The sequence below is a fragment of the Arachis ipaensis genome, chromosome B1 (genome assembly GCF_059453495.1).
Source record: "Arachis ipaensis isolate K30076 ecotype BB chromosome B1, ASM5945349v1, whole genome shotgun sequence".
Lineage (NCBI taxonomy): Eukaryota > Viridiplantae > Streptophyta > Magnoliopsida > Fabales > Fabaceae > Arachis > Arachis ipaensis.
This window is the reverse complement of record NC_142436.1, coordinates 6,304,114-6,327,181: the sequence shown is the minus strand read 5'-3', so window position 1 is coordinate 6,327,181 and position 23,068 is coordinate 6,304,114. Positions and strand designations below refer to the sequence as shown.

General features: G+C 33.5%; 1 protein-coding gene and 1 long non-coding RNA gene across 2 annotated transcripts; both read right to left on the bottom strand.

The window, feature by feature from the left end:
* Positions 1-2,005: 2,005 nt before the first annotated feature.
* LOC148575619 (uncharacterized) lies at positions 2,006-3,199 on the bottom strand. Its single transcript, XM_088502452.1, has one exon. The coding sequence runs from the start codon at positions 3,197-3,199 to the stop codon at positions 2,006-2,008; it is 1,194 nt and encodes a 397-aa protein (XP_088358578.1).
* A 7,472-nt stretch (positions 3,200-10,671) lies between these two features.
* Positions 10,672-12,304, bottom strand: LOC110269129 (uncharacterized). The gene is made up of 3 exons (XR_002358246.2): positions 12,197-12,304; positions 11,493-11,585; positions 10,672-11,200 (listed from the first exon to the last, which is right to left on the bottom strand). It is a non-coding gene; the product is annotated as an uncharacterized LOC110269129 (long non-coding RNA).
* Positions 12,305-23,068: the final 10,764 nt, after the last annotated feature.

Sequence of the window (23,068 nt, the reverse complement as noted above, 5' to 3'; positions counted from 1 at the left end):
TGATCTCTACCTATCAGTAGTGGAGATATGCGTCTGTTTCTAACCGCCTCCCCAAGCATCCTATGTAGCACATCAACGACAAGGACAAACAGAAAGGGAGACAGCGGGTCACCTTGTCGTAGACCTCTTTCCATCTTAAACGGCTTGGATGGTGAACCGTTTATCAAGACAGACATAGAGCAAGTACTGACGCACTCCATAACCCACCCCCTCCACCTTCTTCCAAACCCCATTTTCTGTAAAACAAAATCCACGAAGCTCCACTTTACTCTATCATATGCCTTCTGGAAGTCTAACTTTATTATCACCGCTTCCTTTCTTCTCAGTTTAAGCCATTGAACAGTTTCGCAAGCAATAAGAGCCCCGTCATGAATTTTCCGGCCCTTAACAAAAGCACTCTGTGTCTCACCTACAAGCCGTGGCATTATTGTTCGCATTCTCCTAACCAGCATCTTAGAAATGACTTTGTATACACACCCGACCATACTGATAGGCCTAAGGTCCTTGATTTCCTTTGCTCCAGTAAACTTAGGAGCCAAAGCAACCCAAGTGAGATTAGTACCCGCCGGTAACCTGGAGGACTGGAAAAAGCCCAACACCGCTCCCGTGAACTCAGAACCAATTTCATCCCAGCACTTCTTTATGAAGTTCATGTTGTAGCCGTCACAGCCAGGAGCCTTTGATGATTCACAATCCCACACTGCTTCTCTAACCTCTTCAGAGGTCGGCTGTATCTCCAAAGCCAAAGCATCAGCCTCACTGATCTTCTCCACCAGACCGTCTCTAAACCTCACCAACGGCGACTTCTCCTGGTGGTACAAGTCTTTGTAGAAGTCCCTTATTGCAATCTTGATTCTAGCTTGATTCCTTATCAATCTTCCATTAATAACCAATACATCAACCCTGTTGTTTCTCCTTCTCGCCGAAGCTATGTTATGGAAGTACCTTGTGTTTTTATCTATTTCCTTGGCATGTCTTGAGCGCGACATCTGCTTCCAATGTAACTCTTTTCTAACGTACCACTTCGAACAACATGTCACAAGCGCTTTCCTTCTTGCCTCCACCGTTTCATCATAAGCTCCATCACCCACCATGTCATCAATTTTCTTAATCTCTTCCTCCAACATCAAAATTTTGTTGTCCATATCTCCAAACTTGTCTTTATGCCATCTTCTCAAAGGACCTGCCAAAGCCTTCAGCTTATCCGTGAATTGCATCTCTTGTAACCCTCTCCATTCCTCCTTTACCATTCTTAAGAAACCTTCATGTGTAAACCACGAGTCTAGGCTTCTGAACGGTCTAGGTCCATCTCTCAATCTCTTATCTTCCACTATAAGAGGACAATGGTCTGACAGTCCCCTTGGACCACCTCGTAATCGAGTCTCCGGGAATTTTTCTAACCACTCCAAACTAATCAAGGCCCTATCAATACGGCTACAAGAACGTCCTCTGAACCAGGTGAACTTACGGTCAGTAATCGGCAAATCCACTAAACCCATGTCTTGTATCCAGTTCTTGAAATCCTCCGCCGACAAAGACAAGCTATCGGTACCTCTCCTTTCTTCAACATGTAGAATCTCATTAAAGTCCCCTATGAAACAACAGGGAACCTGGCATAGACCAGCTATGTAACTCAGCTCCTCCCACACAACAAGCTTCTCATCTCTAGCGTGTGCACCATAAACTAATATAAAAGCACAATTAAAATTATTCTGCAACAGAGTTCCTTCAACACACAACCATCTCTCACTTTTATAGCAATTTCTAACATCAAAAAAGCCCTCATCCCATATTAGCAACAACCCGCCAGATGCACCAGTAGCCTCAACATATTCCCAACCAACACAACTATCCCCCCATATACTTGAAATATCAAATCTAGTCACAGATGGTCTTTTAGTCTCTACCAAACCTAGCATGTTTAATCTATATTTTCTTTTCAGGTCCTTCACCATTCTCAGCTTCCCGTCACCCCTCAACCCCCTAACATTCCAAGAACTAATAATCATTTTAAATAAATACTGCACACCTTTTTTTGTGTTTTGGGTCTGCTTCTTCTAGCTTTTGCCTTCTGTTTTGCCAGTCTTTTTTTCCGAGCTATTTCTTCATTCTGTTGTTGAAGTACTGCCATAATATCCTCTTCTTCATCATATAGTTCGGCTCCTGACTCCTTTGCCAATTCCCAAACCCTTTTGTTTTCTATCAACTGTTCCTTCAATTTTGAACTCTCATTATCACTGACTTCATTGTCATTTGCAAGCATTCTGTCCTCCTTACTATCCTTATCATCACTGAGTTCATTTCGGTCCTGAAACTTTGGTAAAGTTCGGTGGCAAGTCGCTTCAAATTCAGGCGCTTTACAGTCATTTTGTTGCACTCCGTCACTGTTCCCATAAGAAGCACCATTACAGTGTCCATTATTCTGTCCGTCATCTCTATCCTTAGACCCTCGGGCCCGTTCAGACATCCCACCAACTATTAGTTTACTGCATCCTTCCTCCATTACCAAATCTCTTCTGCTACTGAACTTTCTTCGCCTATTATCAGAGTCGGATTCCCCAGCTGATTCGCATGGTTCGGCCTCTATGGGGAGCGTCGGTCTCGTCATTAGCCCATCACCGCCGCCTTCCATCCCGGTTCCTCGCCGCTGCTTCGGACCTGCCCTACCCGCCGACTCGTCGCATCCCCCAACTTCAGGACGTGGCCGTGGCCTGGGTCCCCTGCCTCCCACGATGGGGAGTATCTCGTGCGCGGCTGCAGCAGGGAGCATCGCGTTTCCACGCTGCGAAGCAATCCCAAACTGACCCGTTCCCATGCAACCCGGCCCAGTAGCAGTACCCGTGCCTCCATCATGTTGCAGTGCATTGGCTTGTGGTTCGTGGCCCAACAAAGGATTGCTGCTGATTGTATCTTCGCTGGGCCCATGGTTTATTTTTTTGCTTGTAGGCTTTGTATATTCCTTTGCTAGCCCAATATTCTTGCAGCAATAATTCCAGGAAACCGTTACTTCTGAATCCCCTTTTGTACTCTCCTCATATCCCAGTAAATTAGCTGAACCATGAATGCCAGAATTATGAGGATAATATGTTACTAATTTCATTTGATCGGGACTTAAATATTCATAATTCCATTCGTTCAAAATTGTTTCTGAAATTACCAATCTGTCCTTGTCTTCAACCTCCTCACGCTGTCTCTCCATTATCACTTCTGCAGCCTGATCTATACAGTTCGTCAAATTTATTGAGTTTTCCGACCACCTAACTGCGTCATCACAAGCTCTTGCACGTATATTCTCCTGTTGTTCACAACTGACTGCTTCACCTTCCACTATTCCTACCTGACAATTCACCCCAAACGTTTCACGTCCCACTTCTTTTACCAACACGTCAAAGCCACTGGTGCCAATCGTGATATGGACCCATTCATTGATCACGTCTAACACACAGGTATCAATTTGGATTCGGCCAACACTAAAGGACTGGCATGATTTCGTTACTTCATCGCATCCAACCACCTCACCCCATTGGTTTCCTATTATACTAAAAGTATCCACGGACCATGCATGCAACGGAACCCCAAAGCATTCCAACCAAACTCTTCGAGTTTCACTCTTCTCCGATTCATCCCATCTCCATACCCTATGGAACAACTGTAGCAGACTATTCATTTTGAATGTGTAAGCCTCCTCCGCATTCAACAAACTGTCAAAGGTCAACAGCACTTTATATGCTCCCATTTCTCGCACCTGGATGACTTGAGGAAAATTGTTCGCAACTAATTCCTTCAAAGATCTATAGTCAATGGCTTTCGTCGTTCCACCTACTAGGCTTCTCTGTAACCAGACCAAGTTTTCTGTCGCCACCCCCACTTCCACCTTTTTTGTCCACCCATTCTTGTGCGGATCATGGAGTGTTTTCTCCTTAGTTAGATCTGTAGCAGCGACCGCTGGAGCTTTCTGCTTCTCTTCTCCTTCTGGTGGTTGCTGGCCTCGTGGCTGCACACTGTTCATTTCCTTCACAGCGGACGTTCTCCGATATTTAGCCTCCCCCACGAATACTACTTTCCCTCTCAACCGCATCCGATTCATGTCTGCTATAGCTTTCAAAGCTCCTCCTTTCGTAGTATACCGTATGAACGCAAAAATGTATAAGCCACCATGTTTTTGTTTCCTTGATAAGTATATGTCGTTTATGCGACCAGTCCAATTGAACAGTTCGAACAGCTCCCTCTTGGAAATGTCTTCTGGAAGATTATCCACAAATATTGAGTATGAATCGTGCTCTAAACGTCGATACTCTTCTCGGTTCCAAACTCGAGGATCTTTAACCTGACCTATCCTTCTAAATTAAACGGTTTAATTTATATCGATTTAAATTTAAATACTCCTAGTTCGAGATATTTGAAAGCAGGCGTATGAGTTGCTTCTAATATTGGTATAGTTGATTAAAAAAATAGAGGAAATTAATACATAGCAATATAATAGTTATGAAAAAGTAACTGATGAAAGTAATTAAATACATTAAAATGACTGAATGAAATATTTTAGTTAGTTCAAAAAGGCGAAAGGAAACATGAACAACAATAATTTTGGCCAATCTATTAAAATAAACGATCCCATTAGGAAACTAATTAGGGACAGCTAATTTAGAGTCAATTAATTAAAAAGTAAATTTATTAAAAAAATTAACTTCTACTATCTTAATTTTTTAAATTTTAAAATAAAAATAAAACTTTTTTTTAACTAGTTTACTCCAAATTGACTACCCTCTAATTAGTTCCTTTGACTTTTTCTAAAATAAATTTTGATCGTAACATTTCTAAACGCTTTTTAATCATTCATTGCACACGTTGTAGGTGCACAAGACGGCCATGTCTACTACGGATTGTTACTGCTTAATAATAATGTACCAAATACCTTACCGGCTTTAATTCTTGCCAAGCCTTTTTTTTCCCTAGAAAAGATGACTTCGACGTTGTTCAGTGTGTCATTAGTACATTACTCCCACCTAAACTATCCTGACAGCCTCTAATTGCTGTTTATGGGAATATATCCTCTCAATTGTTTAAAAAAATTGAGAGTGTGAAGTGTAATTTTTTATCTTTTATTATTTTTTTTATATTTATTTTTGATCTCACTTATAAAATTAATGGTGAGAGATCACACTTTACTCTCTCAATTATGAAAAAAAATTGAGAAGATCCATTATCACTATTTACAGCTTTTATTTTCTCACAAACAATCTAATTAAGCTAATGGTGAATGTCAATTTTAATAATCTTGTATCAGCTCCGTTAATTATGAAATCACATATCTATTTCAAAAATACTTGCCCAAAACTTTTAAAAAATGATATTTCAAAATAATAATTCATTTTGAATGTATTTTTTTCATGATACCCTTAACTTAGTTGTGATAAATCAATAAACTTTAATACACATATTTGTTTGTTTAAAAATAATTTTGTCCATTCATACGATCTTATATATAAGTATTCACTAAGATTGTTTTCAGAAGAAAAATTGAGATTAAATTAAGTCTTTATATTATATTTGGTATAAAATATATTGTTGAGTTATATTTTAATATTATATTTAATTTAAAATAAATATAGAGATTAAATGATAAATTTAGAATTTAAAAAATTAAATAAAAATATTTTTGATAAATATTATTAAAATTTCAGTCTTTTGCCTCTAAAATTTTAGTCATTTCTATCTCCATTTTCTAGAAATACTGAAAGAACTAAAATTTTGGGACAAAAATTTCAATCGCTAACCATCGAATACAATACTAAATCTCAATTCTTCAGTTTGTTAACAAGTATCAAACATTTCAACAACCTTAACCTTACCAAGTGCTTTACAAAGCCATAGCTCTATGAGTCTGGCAGTCAATGTTAAGAGGAGTAGAGGGCCAATTAATGTTGGTTTTTGTTTTTGTTTTTGGTTTCACCGATTAATGTTGTTGACAAATGAAAGTAGGAAAACTACTTCCTTTTTTTCTTATATATATAGGAAAATTACTTTGTTTTTGGTCAGGGCATTGGAAAACTACTTAAGTTACTCATTTTTTCATCTTTTGGGCTAAAACACAGTAGATAGGTTGAAAAGAACGTAACAGACAACAATGGCCTTTAACTCGTTAAAGTCCAAAAACCCCAAGACCAAAAGAATTTACGGAAACCCGACTAACTCATTGGGTTAAGTAATTAACTTAGTCTGTTTATTTTTAAAATTTTATTATTTTTACCTTTTTGGAACCAACTTTTTTTTTTTTAAACTTTGTCGAGCGAAGTCTCTATCATTGATGGGTCAAATAACTAGTTCAAGACACCAAGAAAAAAAAAAAAATCATTAGTTCAAAATTTTAAGGTTTTGTCATGCATTGATAATTGGGTAAATTATACTGTTATCCTACATTTTCAGTAAAATTATAAAGTGATCCTTATATTTTAAAAGTATGTTACGTTTCTAAAGATAATTAAAATTTACAATTTAGTTTTTGTCATTCAAAAAGTATTTGATTTAATAGAATATTTTTAACATATTCCTTATTTTAATAGAATATTTTCAGAATAATATTATGTTAAATCAATATTTTTTGACCGATGAAGACTAAATTATAAATTTAAATTTTTTTTAAGACTCAATTACAAACTTTTAAAATGTAGAGATCAATTTGTAATTTCATTGAAAATGTAAGAACCTACCGCAGAATTTAACGTTGATAATTTGATATATTTTATATTAGGTTAAAGTAGGATAAACTACGGTTTGAGTTTATGGCCCTAGTTACCTAATTTGAAATGATTTTATGTTGTAGTTACCAAAAAAAATGATTTTATGTTGTTAATTAGTTTTTTTTGTCTGCCTTTTAGTATATTTTATTTGAGTAAATAATTAAATTTTTTATTTAAATAAAAAATCCGAAAAGAGAATGTTAATATATTCTAAATAAAATTCAGTATAATGGGTTTTTTTGAATAGGTTTTTAAGAGGTGTTTTTTAAGTAATTTTTGTTTAAAAAAATAAAATTAATTTGATATTTGAGTATAATAATATAAACAATTTTGATTATGAGTTAATGATAGATGTTCTCACAAATTCTGAGTACCACTGACATGCAATTCATTAATTTTTCAGTGGAAATTCAAGTAACGCATATGTCATCTTCCACAAGGTTGCCAAATTGCTTGAAGATGCAGCTGGAGCAATGCGCAAATTGTTACTGGCCAATCCTTATGAAGAACACTGGGCAGCAATGTTGGTTTACCATGTTGCTACCATCTGCTCTATGATTGCAAGAGCAGCCAATCCCAGCCTGGTAACTGCTAGTCTCTTGATTTTTTCCTCTGTGATTGCTTTCGAAGCCATCTTGTGGGTAGTGGCTGCTCAGTTATGGTGCTTCATCATTGTCAATGTGACTATATTATTGGTAGCAGTGATATCCTACTATAAGGACATCTACAACCTCCTCACTACACGCTCTCAATATCAAAGGACTCACGACAGTTCCGATACTGTTGCTTCAGAAGGTCAGGTCTCAGGTGACATAAACTATGGGGTATCACATATCGGACAGTGAGGTCTTTTAATTTAGACGCTTACAGGGATTGTTTGTGAGTTGTGATTTTACTTTTAGAGGAGAAGAGAGAGAGAAAGGAAGGGTTTGTACTTTGTAGTGTAAAACTTCAAATTTTGATACTACACACTTTTCCTTTCTCTCCAAAATCCCAATGCACAAACAATCCCTGACTATCATTTTTCCCTGATCTTAATTAATTTCTTGTAGTAGTGTGTGAAACGGGAGTTAAACCCTAAAATGGTCTGAGATTGACATTGGTCGCTTTCATGGAAAAGATCCGATCCCAAGATTCCAATAGCCAGATTGAAAAAAATGCAGCATATTGGTCCTCACTCCCTTCCCACCAAGTTTGTCATCACATTGTGAGTGGCCTAGCACATATCCTTCTATGCTGAACTAGATGAAAATGCATTGCTTTAGTTTATTCATTTGGTCTAGTCCAGCATGGAAGAGATGTGTTATGCCACCCGCGGCGTGAGGTCTTACTCAATGAAAATTAAAGGGAGTGGAGGATTAATATAGTGCAATTTTTTTAATTTCGAGAATGTTTATGCTGCAATCGGAATCTCGGGGCCTTTTTGGTACAAGAGGCTAATTCCAGGACCACTTTGCGGCTTAACTCGTGAAAAGGAGAAAACAAGGTATATGCTTACTATTGTTCTATTTTTGTATTTTTTTTTCTTTTTCCGTTTCTTTTTGTTTTCGGATGTTACCGTTTACGTATTGTTGAATGAGAATGATATTTTTCCCATCATAACTTATTTAGTTGTTTTTATCATCTTTGTCTGATTCTCTCATTACTTGATGCTTAGCCCATGTATGCTTTGATCTTCTATGGTAGTTGGTAGACATGTTATCAATTTGGTGTACCTTAAGACTTCTTGATATTACATTACATAGTCTAATTTCATCCGAAAGCTGACTAAAATCTCCTTTGAATTTAGGATATGTTCTTGAAAGATTCTCACTTAAGCTTTATGGTCCACTTTATTCCTGTTTTCTGATTGTGCAAGAATGTTGAATGCACAGGTATAAATATCATGGAGCTTCTGCCAAAATGAATTTAATAGAACTTATAGATCGGAGTTGATTTTTCTGTCACAAACTCAATTTCTGTCTTTAAGCTCTCACATTCTAACAGAGGATGCATGATGTTTGGTAAAAGAAGCTGGCTTTAGTTAAAAAACAATATTTTTAAGGTACAATGTTAACATATGATAAGGCCAATGATTGTCTTTATTTATTTATGGAATATAGAATTTGTATGACAATTTTAATTGTTGAGGCCATATCACTTGCATTTTTTTGAACTTAGATATATAGGGTCACTATTATATTCTCAACCTGTTCTTTCAAGATCTATTTGTAGTCCATTGTTGAGAATTGAAAATTTGAGACTCAAATAGGGAAAGATATCTGAAGATAGAAAACAGGGATTAAAAAATATATGGATGCGTTACTCTGATTTTATGATATAGTCACATGGTTAGAGTAGAGAAAGACCCAAGGAAATAATGAAAAAAGTTACTTCAAGAAATTTAAGCATAATTTGGTTGAGTATTTACATGATCCATGGCAAAGTTCAATGACGTCATTTGATCCATGTAACTAATTCGACATAGGGGGATAAAGGCTTTTTTTTTTTTTCATTTTATGTTACAAGAGACAAGACACGATTACAACAATCTATTATAATAGGCAAATCCTAATCGTAATTATATGAGGAAATAATTCTGAAAGAATGGTAAGTATCAAACCTAATCCTAAGAGATGATCTAAGATATTTGTTGATATTCTAAGATATGGTGATATCTTATTTATTTCTAAGATTCAATTCAAGTTGCTTCATTTTGAGTGAGAACATGTTACTATTATGAACTGATATTTTGATTATGATGTTGAATATGTTATACGACATAATATATATTAGGGAAGATGGATGGCTTGCTAAGCAATCTATGGAGTGGTATAACAGTCTTTTGACCCTTGGGCAGTTACAGTGACTGTTAGCAGCCGTTAATGCCAGCTGTCATTACGAGAGCTTGTATCTTCTATAGAGTTTTAGGACACTAATTTTACTGCTCAGGCCTAGTCTATTATGTATTCTTATGTCTGGTTTTGTTGGGAAAATACCCAATTTGGGAAAAATTTTATAAGAAAGATGGGGATAAGACTCAATTTGGTTCCTTGAGTTTTTGAACATGTTTAGTTTCTACCATGAATTAATTTTATAACCATGAATTAATTTGGTATTTTTGTCACCAATCTAGTTAACGTAACACTTATGTGTGCAGTAAAATTAAGTCTCAATGGCTTGTTGATATTTCACTAAAAGTGTGGGAATCAATTTAGTCTCAATGTATTCCCTCAGTCATCTATAGCGAGTCATCTACCATAAAATTTACTCAATTGAGGGATCAAATTAAGTCTCTTAAGATACCAAATTGAGTTTGTCACCTACTTTAGTGTCATATGAGCTAGTGTTAAACTGCTACAATGACAGATGAGCACATACATAAGCAGTCTGTTATTTAGATTGGTTGCAAAAGGAACAATAATGCAGGAGCATATGTCTTTACGTTTGTGTCGTTAATTAAAATAGTTTGTGATAAGGGCAATGATTGTCTTTAAGCATATATTTATTTATTTATTTATTTTATGGAATATAGAATTTGTATGGTAATTTCAATCGTTGAGCATGTATGTCCAGCATTTTTCATTTTACTTTGAACTTAGAGATCTATTTGTTCCATAATTAAGAATTAAGAATGCGATATTTAAATAGGGAAAGATATCAAAAGAAAGAAAATAACGATTGAAATATATATATATATATATATATATATATATATATATATATATATATATGCACACTTAGAATAATGCTACACATTTAAATTTTTTTGTTAACTAAGTCCAACCAAATTGATTTAACATAACAAAAATCAGTTATGACTAGTATTATTCTAAATCTTATTGTTTAACTTAGTTAGACTTAATTCATAAAAAGACTTGGATATATAATATTATCCATAGAGTTATTGCACTGACTCTATGAGATAAGCTGCTGACTAGGGTAGAGAAAGACCCAAGAAAATTCTGAAAGAAATTATTAAAAGAAATGTAAGCATAATTTGGTTGAGTATATAGACATGATGTCCAACAGGGGGCAATGGCCTCATTTGTTCCATATAACCAAGTTGACCTAGTAGAATACAGCTTTGTTGCTGTTATTGTTGTGTTATTCTAGTGAGACAAAGAGAGATCACTTATCATATATATAATGTGGGGAAGGTAGATGGCTTCCTAAGCAAGCTATAGAAGTGTATACAAGTCTTTTGACCCTTAGGCAGTTACCATACCCGTTTGCAACAGTTAGTGACTACTGCCAACTTTCATCAGCAGAGATTCTATGAGACTAATCATACTCCACACGTAGGCCTAGTCTTATTATACTCTTATGTCTTGTTGGGAAAATACTCAATTTGGAAAGAATATATAGTAAGAAAGATGATATGAATATAAAACACTAACATATATAAAGTAGACCAACCAACATATGTAAAGTTTTATTTATGATTTCTCCATGATTGGGAGTGGTCGTTGGTTCAATGCCTGCATCATACAAAATACAAACAAAGATGGTGTTAAGTGGAAAATAACTGGTTAAACTTGATGCTTAAACATGTTTGATGCTGGTAGACTAGATGATCTGCCTTTTGGTGCAGCCATTCTAACAAGCTAAAATCTGTTTCTGAGAATTTAGTACTTCATGTTTTAGGCTCATAGAAATAGAAACTATCAAGTAAAAGAAACTGGTTCATATCAAATACTCAAGTTTATCCATCAATACATCATATTCTTAGAAGTACTATATAACAGAGTTCGTAAGTAGAGAGATATATACCTTTAATGGCTTCTGAAGCATGGAAAACTACGAGGTACTTTGAAAGACAGCGAATTGTGATAAAAACCAGTGACTTCATGTATTCAGGGTCCACTGAGAAAAGCATGAAGTTCAAAATAATAAGCATTTTAGGACTTTCTAGTTAAGGCAAATAAAGTATTATTCCCTCAATATTATTAGATCACACAAATATAAGAACATCGAAATGGAAATAAATACATATTGAAAATGATCACACACGCTCTCTGTTGGGAAAACTCAACACCGGTTTAAAAACAAGAATCTGTCTAACAGCAGAAGCACCAAAATTAATTTTTCCTACAATCTGTGCAATTAAATGGACAACACTAAAGATACTCCAAGCAACATATATAATGGCAGAAATTAAATAATCAGACACCAGAATTTTTAACATGGAAAAACCCCCAAAAGAGGGACAAAAAACCCACGGGACCTAGTCCAGAAAAAACTTCCACTATCAGAATAATGGGTACACAAACAGTCTTCCTAGTGACACTAGGACATCTCAACAATCAACAAAATACATCATCAAAACTGATGGAAATTAACATAAACCCTCCACAAAGTGGGTATCTCAAATCAAGCAAAAGAGAAGGCAATACAACTAACAAATTATATCCTAATGTTCATCTCTACACCAAGAATAACATACTAAAATTTCATAAGAAATGGAGCAAGTTTACCAAGTCAATGTGATCAAGGTTGACATGCCCTTTTCCCCAATTTTCTTCTTCCTCGACGCCGATGCTCTCTGTTTCTTTCTTTCTTTTCAAAAAAGAAAAGATCCAACTCTCTCTCACTCTCACACCGTGGCTTAGCCACTTTCTCTCTTTATTTCTTTTTTTTTTTTGTTTTAAAAACTTGTGGGCCCCACTTGGTTGGGGATCCACCAACAAATCTCCCCCTCACCAACTCAAGTGGGGTTAGGCTGCTTCACCAAGCCCGCCTTCTCTTTGCAGGAATCAAACTTCACTGCAGGTAAACTCTTAGTCATCATATCTGAACCATTATTATCAGTATGGATCTTCTCAAGTGCATATGACTTCATCTCAAGCGCTTGACGTATCCAATGATACCTCACCTCTATGTGCTTTGATCTGGAATGAAACGTCGGATTCTTACTGAGATGGATAGCACTCTGACTGTCACAGAATAACACAAACTTCTCTTGATTGATGCCTAACTCTTGTAGAAATTTTTTCATCCACAAGAGTTCCTTAGAAGCTTCAACAACAGCAATGTATTCTGCCTCTGTAGTAGACAAAGCAACACATTTCTGAAGTCGATATTGCCACGACACAGCTCCCCCTGCAAAAGTCATCATATAACCAGAAGTAGACTTCCTTGAATCAAGATCCCCAGCCATATCCGCATCTGTGTAACCATCCAACACAGGTTGGCCACTCCCAAAGCATAAACAAACTCTGGAAGTACCATTAAGGTATATGAGAATCCACTTCACTGCTTGCCAGTGTTCCTTGCCAGGATTAGAGAGAAACCGACTAACAACTCCAACGGCATGAGCAATATTCGGCCTGGTGCAAACCATAGCATACATCAAACTGCCAACTGCAGATGCATATGGAATCTTCTTCATTTCCGCTTTCTCTTTCTCACTTGTAGGACATTGCTGCGAACTCAGCTTGAAATGACTAGCAAGTAGAGTACTAACTGATTTGGAATTACTCATGCTAAACCTCTCTAAAACCTTCTCAATATACTTCTGCTGCGACAACCACAGTTTTCAATTCTTCCTATTAACGAGTGATACTCATACTAAGGATTTTCTTTGCAGGACCCAAATCCTTTATAGCAAAGGATCTGTTCAAGTTTTTCTTAAGACTTTCAATCTTCTTAGTGTTATGACCAACAATCAACATGTCATCAACATAAAGCAAGAGAATTATAAAATCACCATCAGAGAATTTCTTAACATATACACAATGATCAGAAGGAGTCTTACTGTACCCATGACCTTCCATGAAGGAATCAAACTTCGTGTACCACTGCCTTGGCGCTTGCTTCAGCCCATATAAGCTCTTCTTCAACTTGCATACAAGATGCTCCTTTCCTTTAACTTCGAAACCCTCTGGTTGCTCCATATAGATTTCTTTATCTATGTCACCGTGAAGAAATGCAGTCTTCACATCAAGCTGCTCAACCTCTAAATTCAAGCTAGCTGCCAATCCAAGCACAACTCGAATAGAGGACATCTTCACAACTGGAGAGAAAATCTCCTCAAAATCAATACATTTCTTTTGCTCAAAGCCTTTCACAACCAATCGAGCTTTGTACCTTGGCCGTGAGACACTTTCATCCGCTTTCAATTTGAACACCCATTTATTCTTGAATGCTCTCTTACCCTTCGGCAACTTCACCAATTCAAAAGTATGATTCTCATGCAAGGATTTCATTTCCTCTTGCATGGCCTTCAACCAATCTTCTTTATGCTCGTCAGACATAACTTCCTGGTAGCTCTCTGGCTCCCCAGTCTTAGTATTCATCACATACTCATGAGGAGAGTATTTCTGAGAAGGATGACGCTCTCTAGTAGATCTTCTCAATTCAAGCTCAATTGGTGGTTCAGGTGGAACATCAACATCTGGCACCTCAGGTTGAGGTGTAGGTTCATCATGCAAATCATCACCATCATTATCAACTTGTACATCTCCCCCGTCAATAGGAGGTCTAGTGGAAGGACCAGGTTCATCATCAACAGAACGTCTAACAGTTACTGTTGGCTTATCTGTCTTCTCAAGATCTTCAATAGTTTGGTCTTCAAGAAAAATCACATCTCGGCTTCTAATTATCTTCTTGCTCACCGGATCCCATAATCTGTAACCAAAGTCTTCGTGACCATAACCCATGAAGATACACTGCTTTGACTTCCCATCAAGTTTAGACCTTTCATCTCTTGGAATGTGAACAAAAGCCCTGCAGCCAAACACTCGCAAGTGACTATAGGAGACATCTTTCCCTCTCCAAACTTTCTCTGGAACATCACCATTCAGTGGAACTGAAGGAGAAAGGTTGATCAAATCTACTGCAGTCCTCATTGCTTCACCCCAAAAGGATTTAGGCAACTTTGCATGAGAGAGCATACACCTGACTCTATCATTGATAATGCGATTCATTCTCTCTGCAACTCCATTATGTTAAGGAGTCTTAGGAACCGTCTTCTCAAGCTTGATCCCATGTCCTTTACAATACTCTTCAAACGGACCCCTATATTCACTACCATTATCTGCTCGAACACATTTCAATTTCCTTCCTGTTTCTCTTTCAACACTTGCATGAAAGTGTTTGAAGATACCGAGCACCTGGTCTTTAGATTTCAAAACAAAAGCCCACACTTTTCGAGAATAATCATTAATAAAAGTAACAAAATATGATGCACCACCTAGTGTCTTAGCATCCATAGTGCAAACATCAGTGTGAACTAAATCTAGAACATGTGATCTCCTATGAGGTCCAGAATTATGAAATGATACTCTAGCATGCTTTCCAACAAAACCATGAGTGCAAGTATTTAAAGTTGTACCTTTCACTGGAAGTGAGTGCTTCTTGGCCAAGACGCTTAGTCCTTTCTCGCTCAAGTGACCAAGACGTATATGCCACAAAAAAGAGGAATCATCAGCTACATTCACATCTTCTTTGCACAACTTTGCTTGCAACCGGTAGAGAGTAGTAAGACTATTGTCTTCTCTAGCAACAATGAAAGCCCCTTTGATAATCTTGCATTTTCCACTACCAAAGGAAGTGCAATATCCCTCTTGATCCAATGCCTTCACTGAAATGAGATTGAATAGTATATCTGGCGCATGCCTCTCTCTCTCTCTCTCTCTCTCTCTCTCTCTCTCTCTCTCTCTCTCTCTCTCTCTCTCTCTCTCTCTCTCTCTCTCTCTCTCTCTCTCTCTCTCTCTCTCTCTCTCTCTCTCTCTCTCTCTCTCTCTCTCTCTCTCTCTCTCTCTCTCTCTCTCTCTCTCTCTCTCTGAGGCTCAATTTCGTCTTCCACAGAGCTATACAAGCAATACCGGTCATGGCTGTCAGGTAAAGCGACTCCTTCGACTCCATGATCTCTATGTATCTTCTCATTTCTCTCCGGTTATATACTTGTTAAAACTTGAAACTTAGGAGCAGGTAATTAATAATCTGGAACATATCCATCAAATTTAAGTAATGATAAACAATGCATAAAATAAACAAATATAGATGCAGAGTCACAGTTTCTAGAAAGAAAAAGCGAATCATTTGAACAAGAGTAGAACACTGTCCACAAGCGCCGCATCAACAATGCAAATTTCAACGTCTGGCATCCAGAGGAGTGGGAAAAGGAGAGCCTTTCTTTTTCTGTCTATTTATTTATTTATTATTTTAACTTTAAGGGGTTTAGGGTTTTTTAGGTTTAGATAAGTTTTATGTTTAAAAATATTGTCAATTTTAGTCCATGTCTTGATACGTTTTTTGGATTTGAAAATAGAAAATAGATATTGTGACTTCCAAATAACTAAGATCACACTGATCTCTTGCTAATTTATAAATGATATAGTGTAACGATTGGTTGGTTTATAGTGTCGCTTAACATGATATAGAAATAAAATAATAATAATTTTTTTAAAGAATAAAACCGTAATGATTAACGAGCTGCCAGTAAAATCTGTAAAATTTTAAAAATTAAAGTATATACAATTATATTTTCAAGAATCGAACTCAAATCTCTTCTCCGGTAGTAGTATATTAGTAACAACTAACAAGTATCCGTAGACAACGAAAATAATAAATAATTTGAATAATAAATATATTAGATGTTTAATTTATTAGATGTGTAAATGATTATTTTAATATTAAAATTTAGATGATTAATTTAAAAATATAGTATATTTTTATTTTATTAAATTAAATTTTAAGTTTATTATTCATATTATTCACAAAAATTATTGTCTACCTAACAAAATCCATAATTTTATTTAGTAAATATAGCTTTCCAAGAGGTGACTATGTTTTTTTTTCTTCTTCTAAGAAAACAAATGCTTAAAATGATTTGTATATTACTCAGGTTCTATAAATCGATTTGGTTATTAAATTAATAAGTTAGATATTTAAATAATTAAATGTAATAAAATAAATTATTTTTATATAAATTATATTTCTAAAAATTAAAATTTTTAATTTTATATTAATCTAAACTAATTCATTGCTAAAAAGCATCGGATTTACCTATTTTTTTAACCCATTTTAGATTTGTTCTCAACCGTTTTCTTTTAATATATAAATCAGACATGTCTAGTGACCAACTTTCTGATAATCTAATTAAATTGACCCGTTTAAGTTGGGATATTACTTACTCATCAGTTGTCCAGTTCACCATGAAAATCAATTATTATTTAATATCCAAAGCAGCGTGTATAGGACCAGTCAATCATTTTGAAAGTCACACAAAATATTTGATATAATGAAAATTAAGAAAAATAAAAAATATTTTACACTTATTAGTATTTTATGTGCAAAAAGTTTGGATGAAACTTAAGTAGGTTGATAAAAAAAATTAATCGATCATAAATCAAGAAATAAAATTATATATTATAAAATTATAAATTTAATAATAACTAATTTATTTTTTTATTTTACTATTTTTTTGTTTTAATTTTTCTTTAACAAATCTACCTTGGGTGACTTGGCTTTTAAGTTTTAACTGGCAAAAGTCAACAAGTATTAAACAACAACCTTAAGCAAATCCTTCAAAAAACATTCTCAAAGTGCAAAAATACTATATACAAATTAAAAATTAGTTATCAAATTATATATATATATATATATATATATATATATATTATTAACATATATTTTATATAAATAAATAATTTAGTAATTAATTTTTTATCTACACGTATCATAATTGCTCAAAGTGAATGGTAAATTGATAATAATTTGTTAGATGACTCACTAACGTTGACAATTAATGACAATTCATCCCATGCTTTGTTGAGGAAAGGATTTCGATTTCTACTCTTAAAATATTATAACTATTTTGTAAAACAGTAGTTTTGGTATAATTCAATTGTTATTGACCTTTTTGTCTTGTCACCCATATTTATATTTGAGTGAAATTTTTTTTTGTGCTAATATATAACTAAATGTCTGGTAAACTTTTCTATTTTTACAAAAGTAAAAAAAAAGGTTAAAATCTTCATATATTATCGAAAAAATTTATTTGTTTTTATCTTCTTAAAATTCGAACCGGATGCCATAGGTATGTTAAATTTTTTAGATTAATCATTGTGCTTGGTGATTGTTGCATTAATTTATTCTTATAATAATTATTAATATTAATATTAGTATTATTTTTTTTCCAAAAATTATAGTAAAATATATCCGAAAAAGCAAGCATTTTTTTAAAAGGAATTATTGAGGAGAGATTACCATTTGCTTCTTGTGTAAAGCTGCTCTCGTGTATTTATTTCCGTTCTTTGCTGATATAGTGATATGGTTTTCCCCTGCCCCTAGTTTAAAGAATTTTACAAAGGATTTATAAGATTTTTTGAAAATCTTTGAAAAATTATAAATTTCTAACAAAGAGATTAATCGTATCTAATATTATAATATTTTAAAATCTATAAATTTAGCATTTCAATTTTTGAAATATTTGTTTAATATTTTTCCTTATAATTTATAAATTCATCAACTTTTTTTCAGATTTATTTGTTTTATTATTCAAATAATAATAATAATAATAATAAAAGATTTTACTGTATATTTGAATTTGATTTGATAAAGTTTTTGAAGAGATATAACACAAATTTTTTATTTTATGTTTGATAAATTGAAAAGATCATATATCTGTGCTTGTAATTTTTAATTTATAAGACGGAAATAATTTTAAAAATACTAAAGTAAAATTTTTCTAAAGTTGATTTATATTTATCAAAATTAAAAAATTTAATATAATTTTTTAAATTAATTAACTTTTAAATTTAAATTTTATATTTCTGTCTATTATAATTTTTTTTAATTTTAAAATTATTTTATTAAATATAATTGTAGTATTTTTACTTATTAAAAATAATTTTTAATTTAATTTTACCAAATACATATCTTAAAAACCTATCACTTTTACTTTTTAAAAGACAGCTTTCATTTTCAAAAATAAAAACTTTATGAAACCAAAATTTGAATCCATCCAAAATCTGAAAATCATAACTCTCAGTCATAGTCTCACAGACACGGTTACCAGTTGCTAATCATACTAATGTGCGCTAATCTTGCAGTGAAGTAGGTGGCAGCTTACACAATCTTGTCAAGTTGGTTGAAGATGCAACTGCAATTCTGCGTGAAGCTTTACCTGTTAATCCCTACGAAGAGCACTTGTTAGCAATGTTGGTTTACCACATTGCTAAATTCTGCTCTCTGGTTGCTTCAAGAACACCCAATCCCAGCTGGGTGACTGCTACTCTCCTGATCTGTTCCACTCTCATTGCTTTCGAAGCCATCTTGTGGATCGTGGCTGATCACTTCTTGTGGTTCGTCACAGCCAATGCGATTCTCTTATTCATAGCAATGATATGCTACTATAAGGACATTCACAGCCAAAGGACTCGCCAAAGTTGATGCTGCTGCTCATAAGGTTGGTTGGTTTAGACGACATAAAATTATTGAATATCACACGTCATGCAATGCTAGTCAATTCAGTTATATTAGCAGGATTCCTTCTTCCTCCTTAGATTTTCACTTACTGTGCTGTGTGTTGTGACAAAACAAGACAAGAAATTGGATGTTTACTATTGTTCTGTTTGGTGAGTTTTCTTTTTCTTTAGGGTGTAATTTTTCCCGTTTACAGTTTACAAATTGTTGAATGCGAATAATGGTTTCCCCGGCATGGCTTATTTTTACCATCTTTGTCTGATTCTCAGATTACTTGATGCTTTCATCTTCGCTCTATGGTAGACATGGTTATCACATTTGATGTACCTTGAGACTTCTAGGTATTGCATTCCATAGTATATTCTCATCCAAAAGCTCACTAAAATGTGGCCGCTTTTGGTTATTGATATGTTCTAGGAAGAGTTTTACTCAAACTTTGTGGTCAACTTTGTTCCTTCTCCCCTCCAATTGCAAGAATATTAATTGAATGCACAGGTATAAATATCGTGGAGCTTCTGCCAAAATGAATTTAACAAAACTTACAGATCGGAATCGATTTTGCTGTTCAAACTCAATTTTTGTCTTTAAGTTCTCGCATTCTAGCAGAGAATGCATGATATCTTGTAAAAGAAGCTGGCTTTCGTTAAATAGCAATATTCTTTAGGTACAAAGTTATGATAAGGGCAGTGCTTGTCTTTAAGCATATATTTATTATTTATTTATTTATTTTTTGAAATATAGGATTTGTATGACAATTTCAATCGTTGAGCATGTATGTCTAGCATTTTTCATTTTACTTTAAACTTAGAGATTAATTTGATCCATATATTGAGAATTAAGAATGCGATATTCAAATAGAAAAAGGTATTAAAAGAAAGAAAATAACAATCGAAATAAGCTGCTGACTAAGATAGAGAAAGACCCAAGAAAATTTTGAAAGAACTTATTAAAAGAAATGTAAGCATATTTTGGTTGAATATATAGACATGATGTCTAATAGAGTGCAATAACCTCATTTAATCCATATAACTACACTGACTTAGTAGAATACAGCTTTGTTGTTAGTGAAATTCTGGTTAAATATGACTTATTCCGGTGTATCTGTATATTTTTGGAGATGACGATAATAATTGTTATTGTTAAATATGACTTAATTTTTTTAGGAGAGTGCTAGTGCTAGGTGAACAATGACTATCTTGAACAACATGAACAACCACCAATCAAATAAAAATACACTACACTCTAATTTAATGCTACTAATTAAATTTAAGATTAATTTACTCTTTTAACCCTATTAATTCACATTGTTCACACATTTTTCAAAAATATTGTTGATTATTTATACTTTTTATTTTTTTTAATTTATAATTAAAAAATTTCTTAAAGAAGCCATGCTTGTTATCTGTGTATTTGTGTGTACTCCTATATACTATTTGGAGATGATGATAATGGATTAAAAATGTGAGATTGAAAAAAATTAAAGAAAGTTCGTCAAGGGATTAGACGAACTTGCTCTATACAAAAAAAAAAAATCGTATTTGGAGAATTAAAGTTTAAAAATAATTTTTGGAAAAATAGGATTTTTTTTCTGAAAAAAATCCGACAAAAGAGAGATCACTTTCATATATATATAGTGTGTGTCACCAAAAAAAAAATATATATAGTGTGTGTGTGGGGGGGTTTTTTTTTTTAATATGTGTGTGGCTTTTATTGTTGTGTTATTCTAGTGAGACAAAAAAGAGATCACTTATATATATATATATATATATATATATATATATATATATATATATATATATATATCTGTGTGTGTCTGTGTCACTAATCATACTCCATACCTAGATCTAGTCTTATTGTACTTTTATGTCTTGTTGGGAACATACCCAATTTGAAAAGAATACACAGTAAGAAAGATAATATGAATATAAAACACTAACATATATAAAGTAGACCAACCAACACATGTAAAGTTTTATTTCTATTTTCTCCATGTTTCGGAGCGGTCATTGGTTCAATGCCTGCATCATACAAAATACAAAGAAAGATGGTGTTAAGTGGAAAAATAACTGATTAAACTTGATGCTTAAACTAGATGTCAATGATCTGCTTTTTGGTGCATTCTTCAACCGTCATTCTAACAAGCTAAAATCTATTTCTGAAAATTTAGTACTTTATGTTTCAGACTAAGAGAATTAGAAACTATCAAGTAAAGAAATTGGTTCATATCAAACACTCAAGTATATCCATCAACACATCATATTCTTAGAAGTATTATATAACAGAGTTCGTAATTAGAGAAAGATATATCTTTGATGGCTTCTAAAGCATGAAAAACTGTGAGGTACTTTAAAAGAGAGCGAATTTGTGATAAAAACAGTGACTTCATGTTATTAAGGGTGAACTGAGAAAAGCATGCATTTCAAAATAATAAGTATTTTAGGACTTTCTAGTTAAGGCAAATAAAGTATTATTCCCTTGATATGATTAGATCACACAAATATAATCAGAAAGAAATGGAAACAAATACATATTGCAAATGATCACACAGGCTCTCTGTCTCCCTTCAAAATCATTTTCATCAAATCAACAAGATGAATCCTTTAGTCTTTCACCAAGAATCATGAAGGAAAGGAGTTTAAACTAATAAGATATTTCAACAAGAATTATGAAGGAAAGGAGTTTATAACTAAGAGCCAATCAAAGAGTATATGTGCATTCTTCAAATCAGTTTCCAAGACTCATGCACTCACACAATCCACAGACTGTAGTATCGTGTAGTATCAATAGTTTAAAGGAGATAGTGCCAGCTTCAAATGCATAAAGACACTATAGACATTCAACTAGACATAGAAAGTGGAGGCTCAATTCTTTGCAGAAGACAAATATATGGCAATAGCAAACAACAGGAAATTTAAGCAAGTTTCTTAAAGATAATCCTAACTAACAAGGGACAAATTCAAAATGAAACTACTTTTCTACTTTATGCCTTCTTTCTTCTTCTTCCTCTTCTTTTTTTTTTTTATTACTATAAGTAGTTGATTAAGATAAATTTACAGAATTACAAAGTGTAATTAAGAGGAAAAAGGAATAATCCTCCAAATTAAAGTGTTGATGGCTTGCCTGATTTCCTTTAATTTATCCATCAACACATCATATTCTTAAGAGTTTTACATAAGATAGAGTTTGTAATTAGAAAGAGATATACCTTTGATGGCTTCTTAAGAATGAAAAAACTATGCGGTACGTTGAAGAGAGTAAATCTGTGATAAAAACAGTGATTTATGTTATTGAGGGTCAACTGAAAAACAATCATTTCAAAATAATAAGCAATTTAGAATTTTTAGTTTAGGCAAATAAAGCATTATTCCTTTAGTATTATTAGTTGACAGAAACATAAGCATAAAGAAGTGACAATAACTCAATACATAGAAATGATCACGCACACACACGTACTCTGACACACACACCTCAAACATGAGTGACGATTTCCTTTTTTATTAGCATAATATCCGATTTCCTTTTTTGTTAATTTTGAAATTATTTAATTCATAAATGTGAGTCACGATTTGTTTATTAGCTTCTCTATATATAGGGTGTGTGCATGAATGTAATGTCTTGCAATTTTCGATCTCTTTTTCTCTTTTTAATGTTCTTTTTCTACTTCTTATTCTTTTTATTGTTTTTCTTTTTTTTGTGTGCAAACAATTTTTTTGTTGTTTGTTTTTTGGTAAGTTTTTTTTGTTTATTTTAGTTATATAGTTATTTCATTTTGATACTATGATATTTCGTTAATTCGTGTTAAAAATTATAATAGAAATATAATTTTCGTGATGACAAAAATGAATAATAATATTAGTTTTAAAATTTATTATAATGATCAAATTTTATCTGAAATGGGTGAAGGTGTGATATTTATG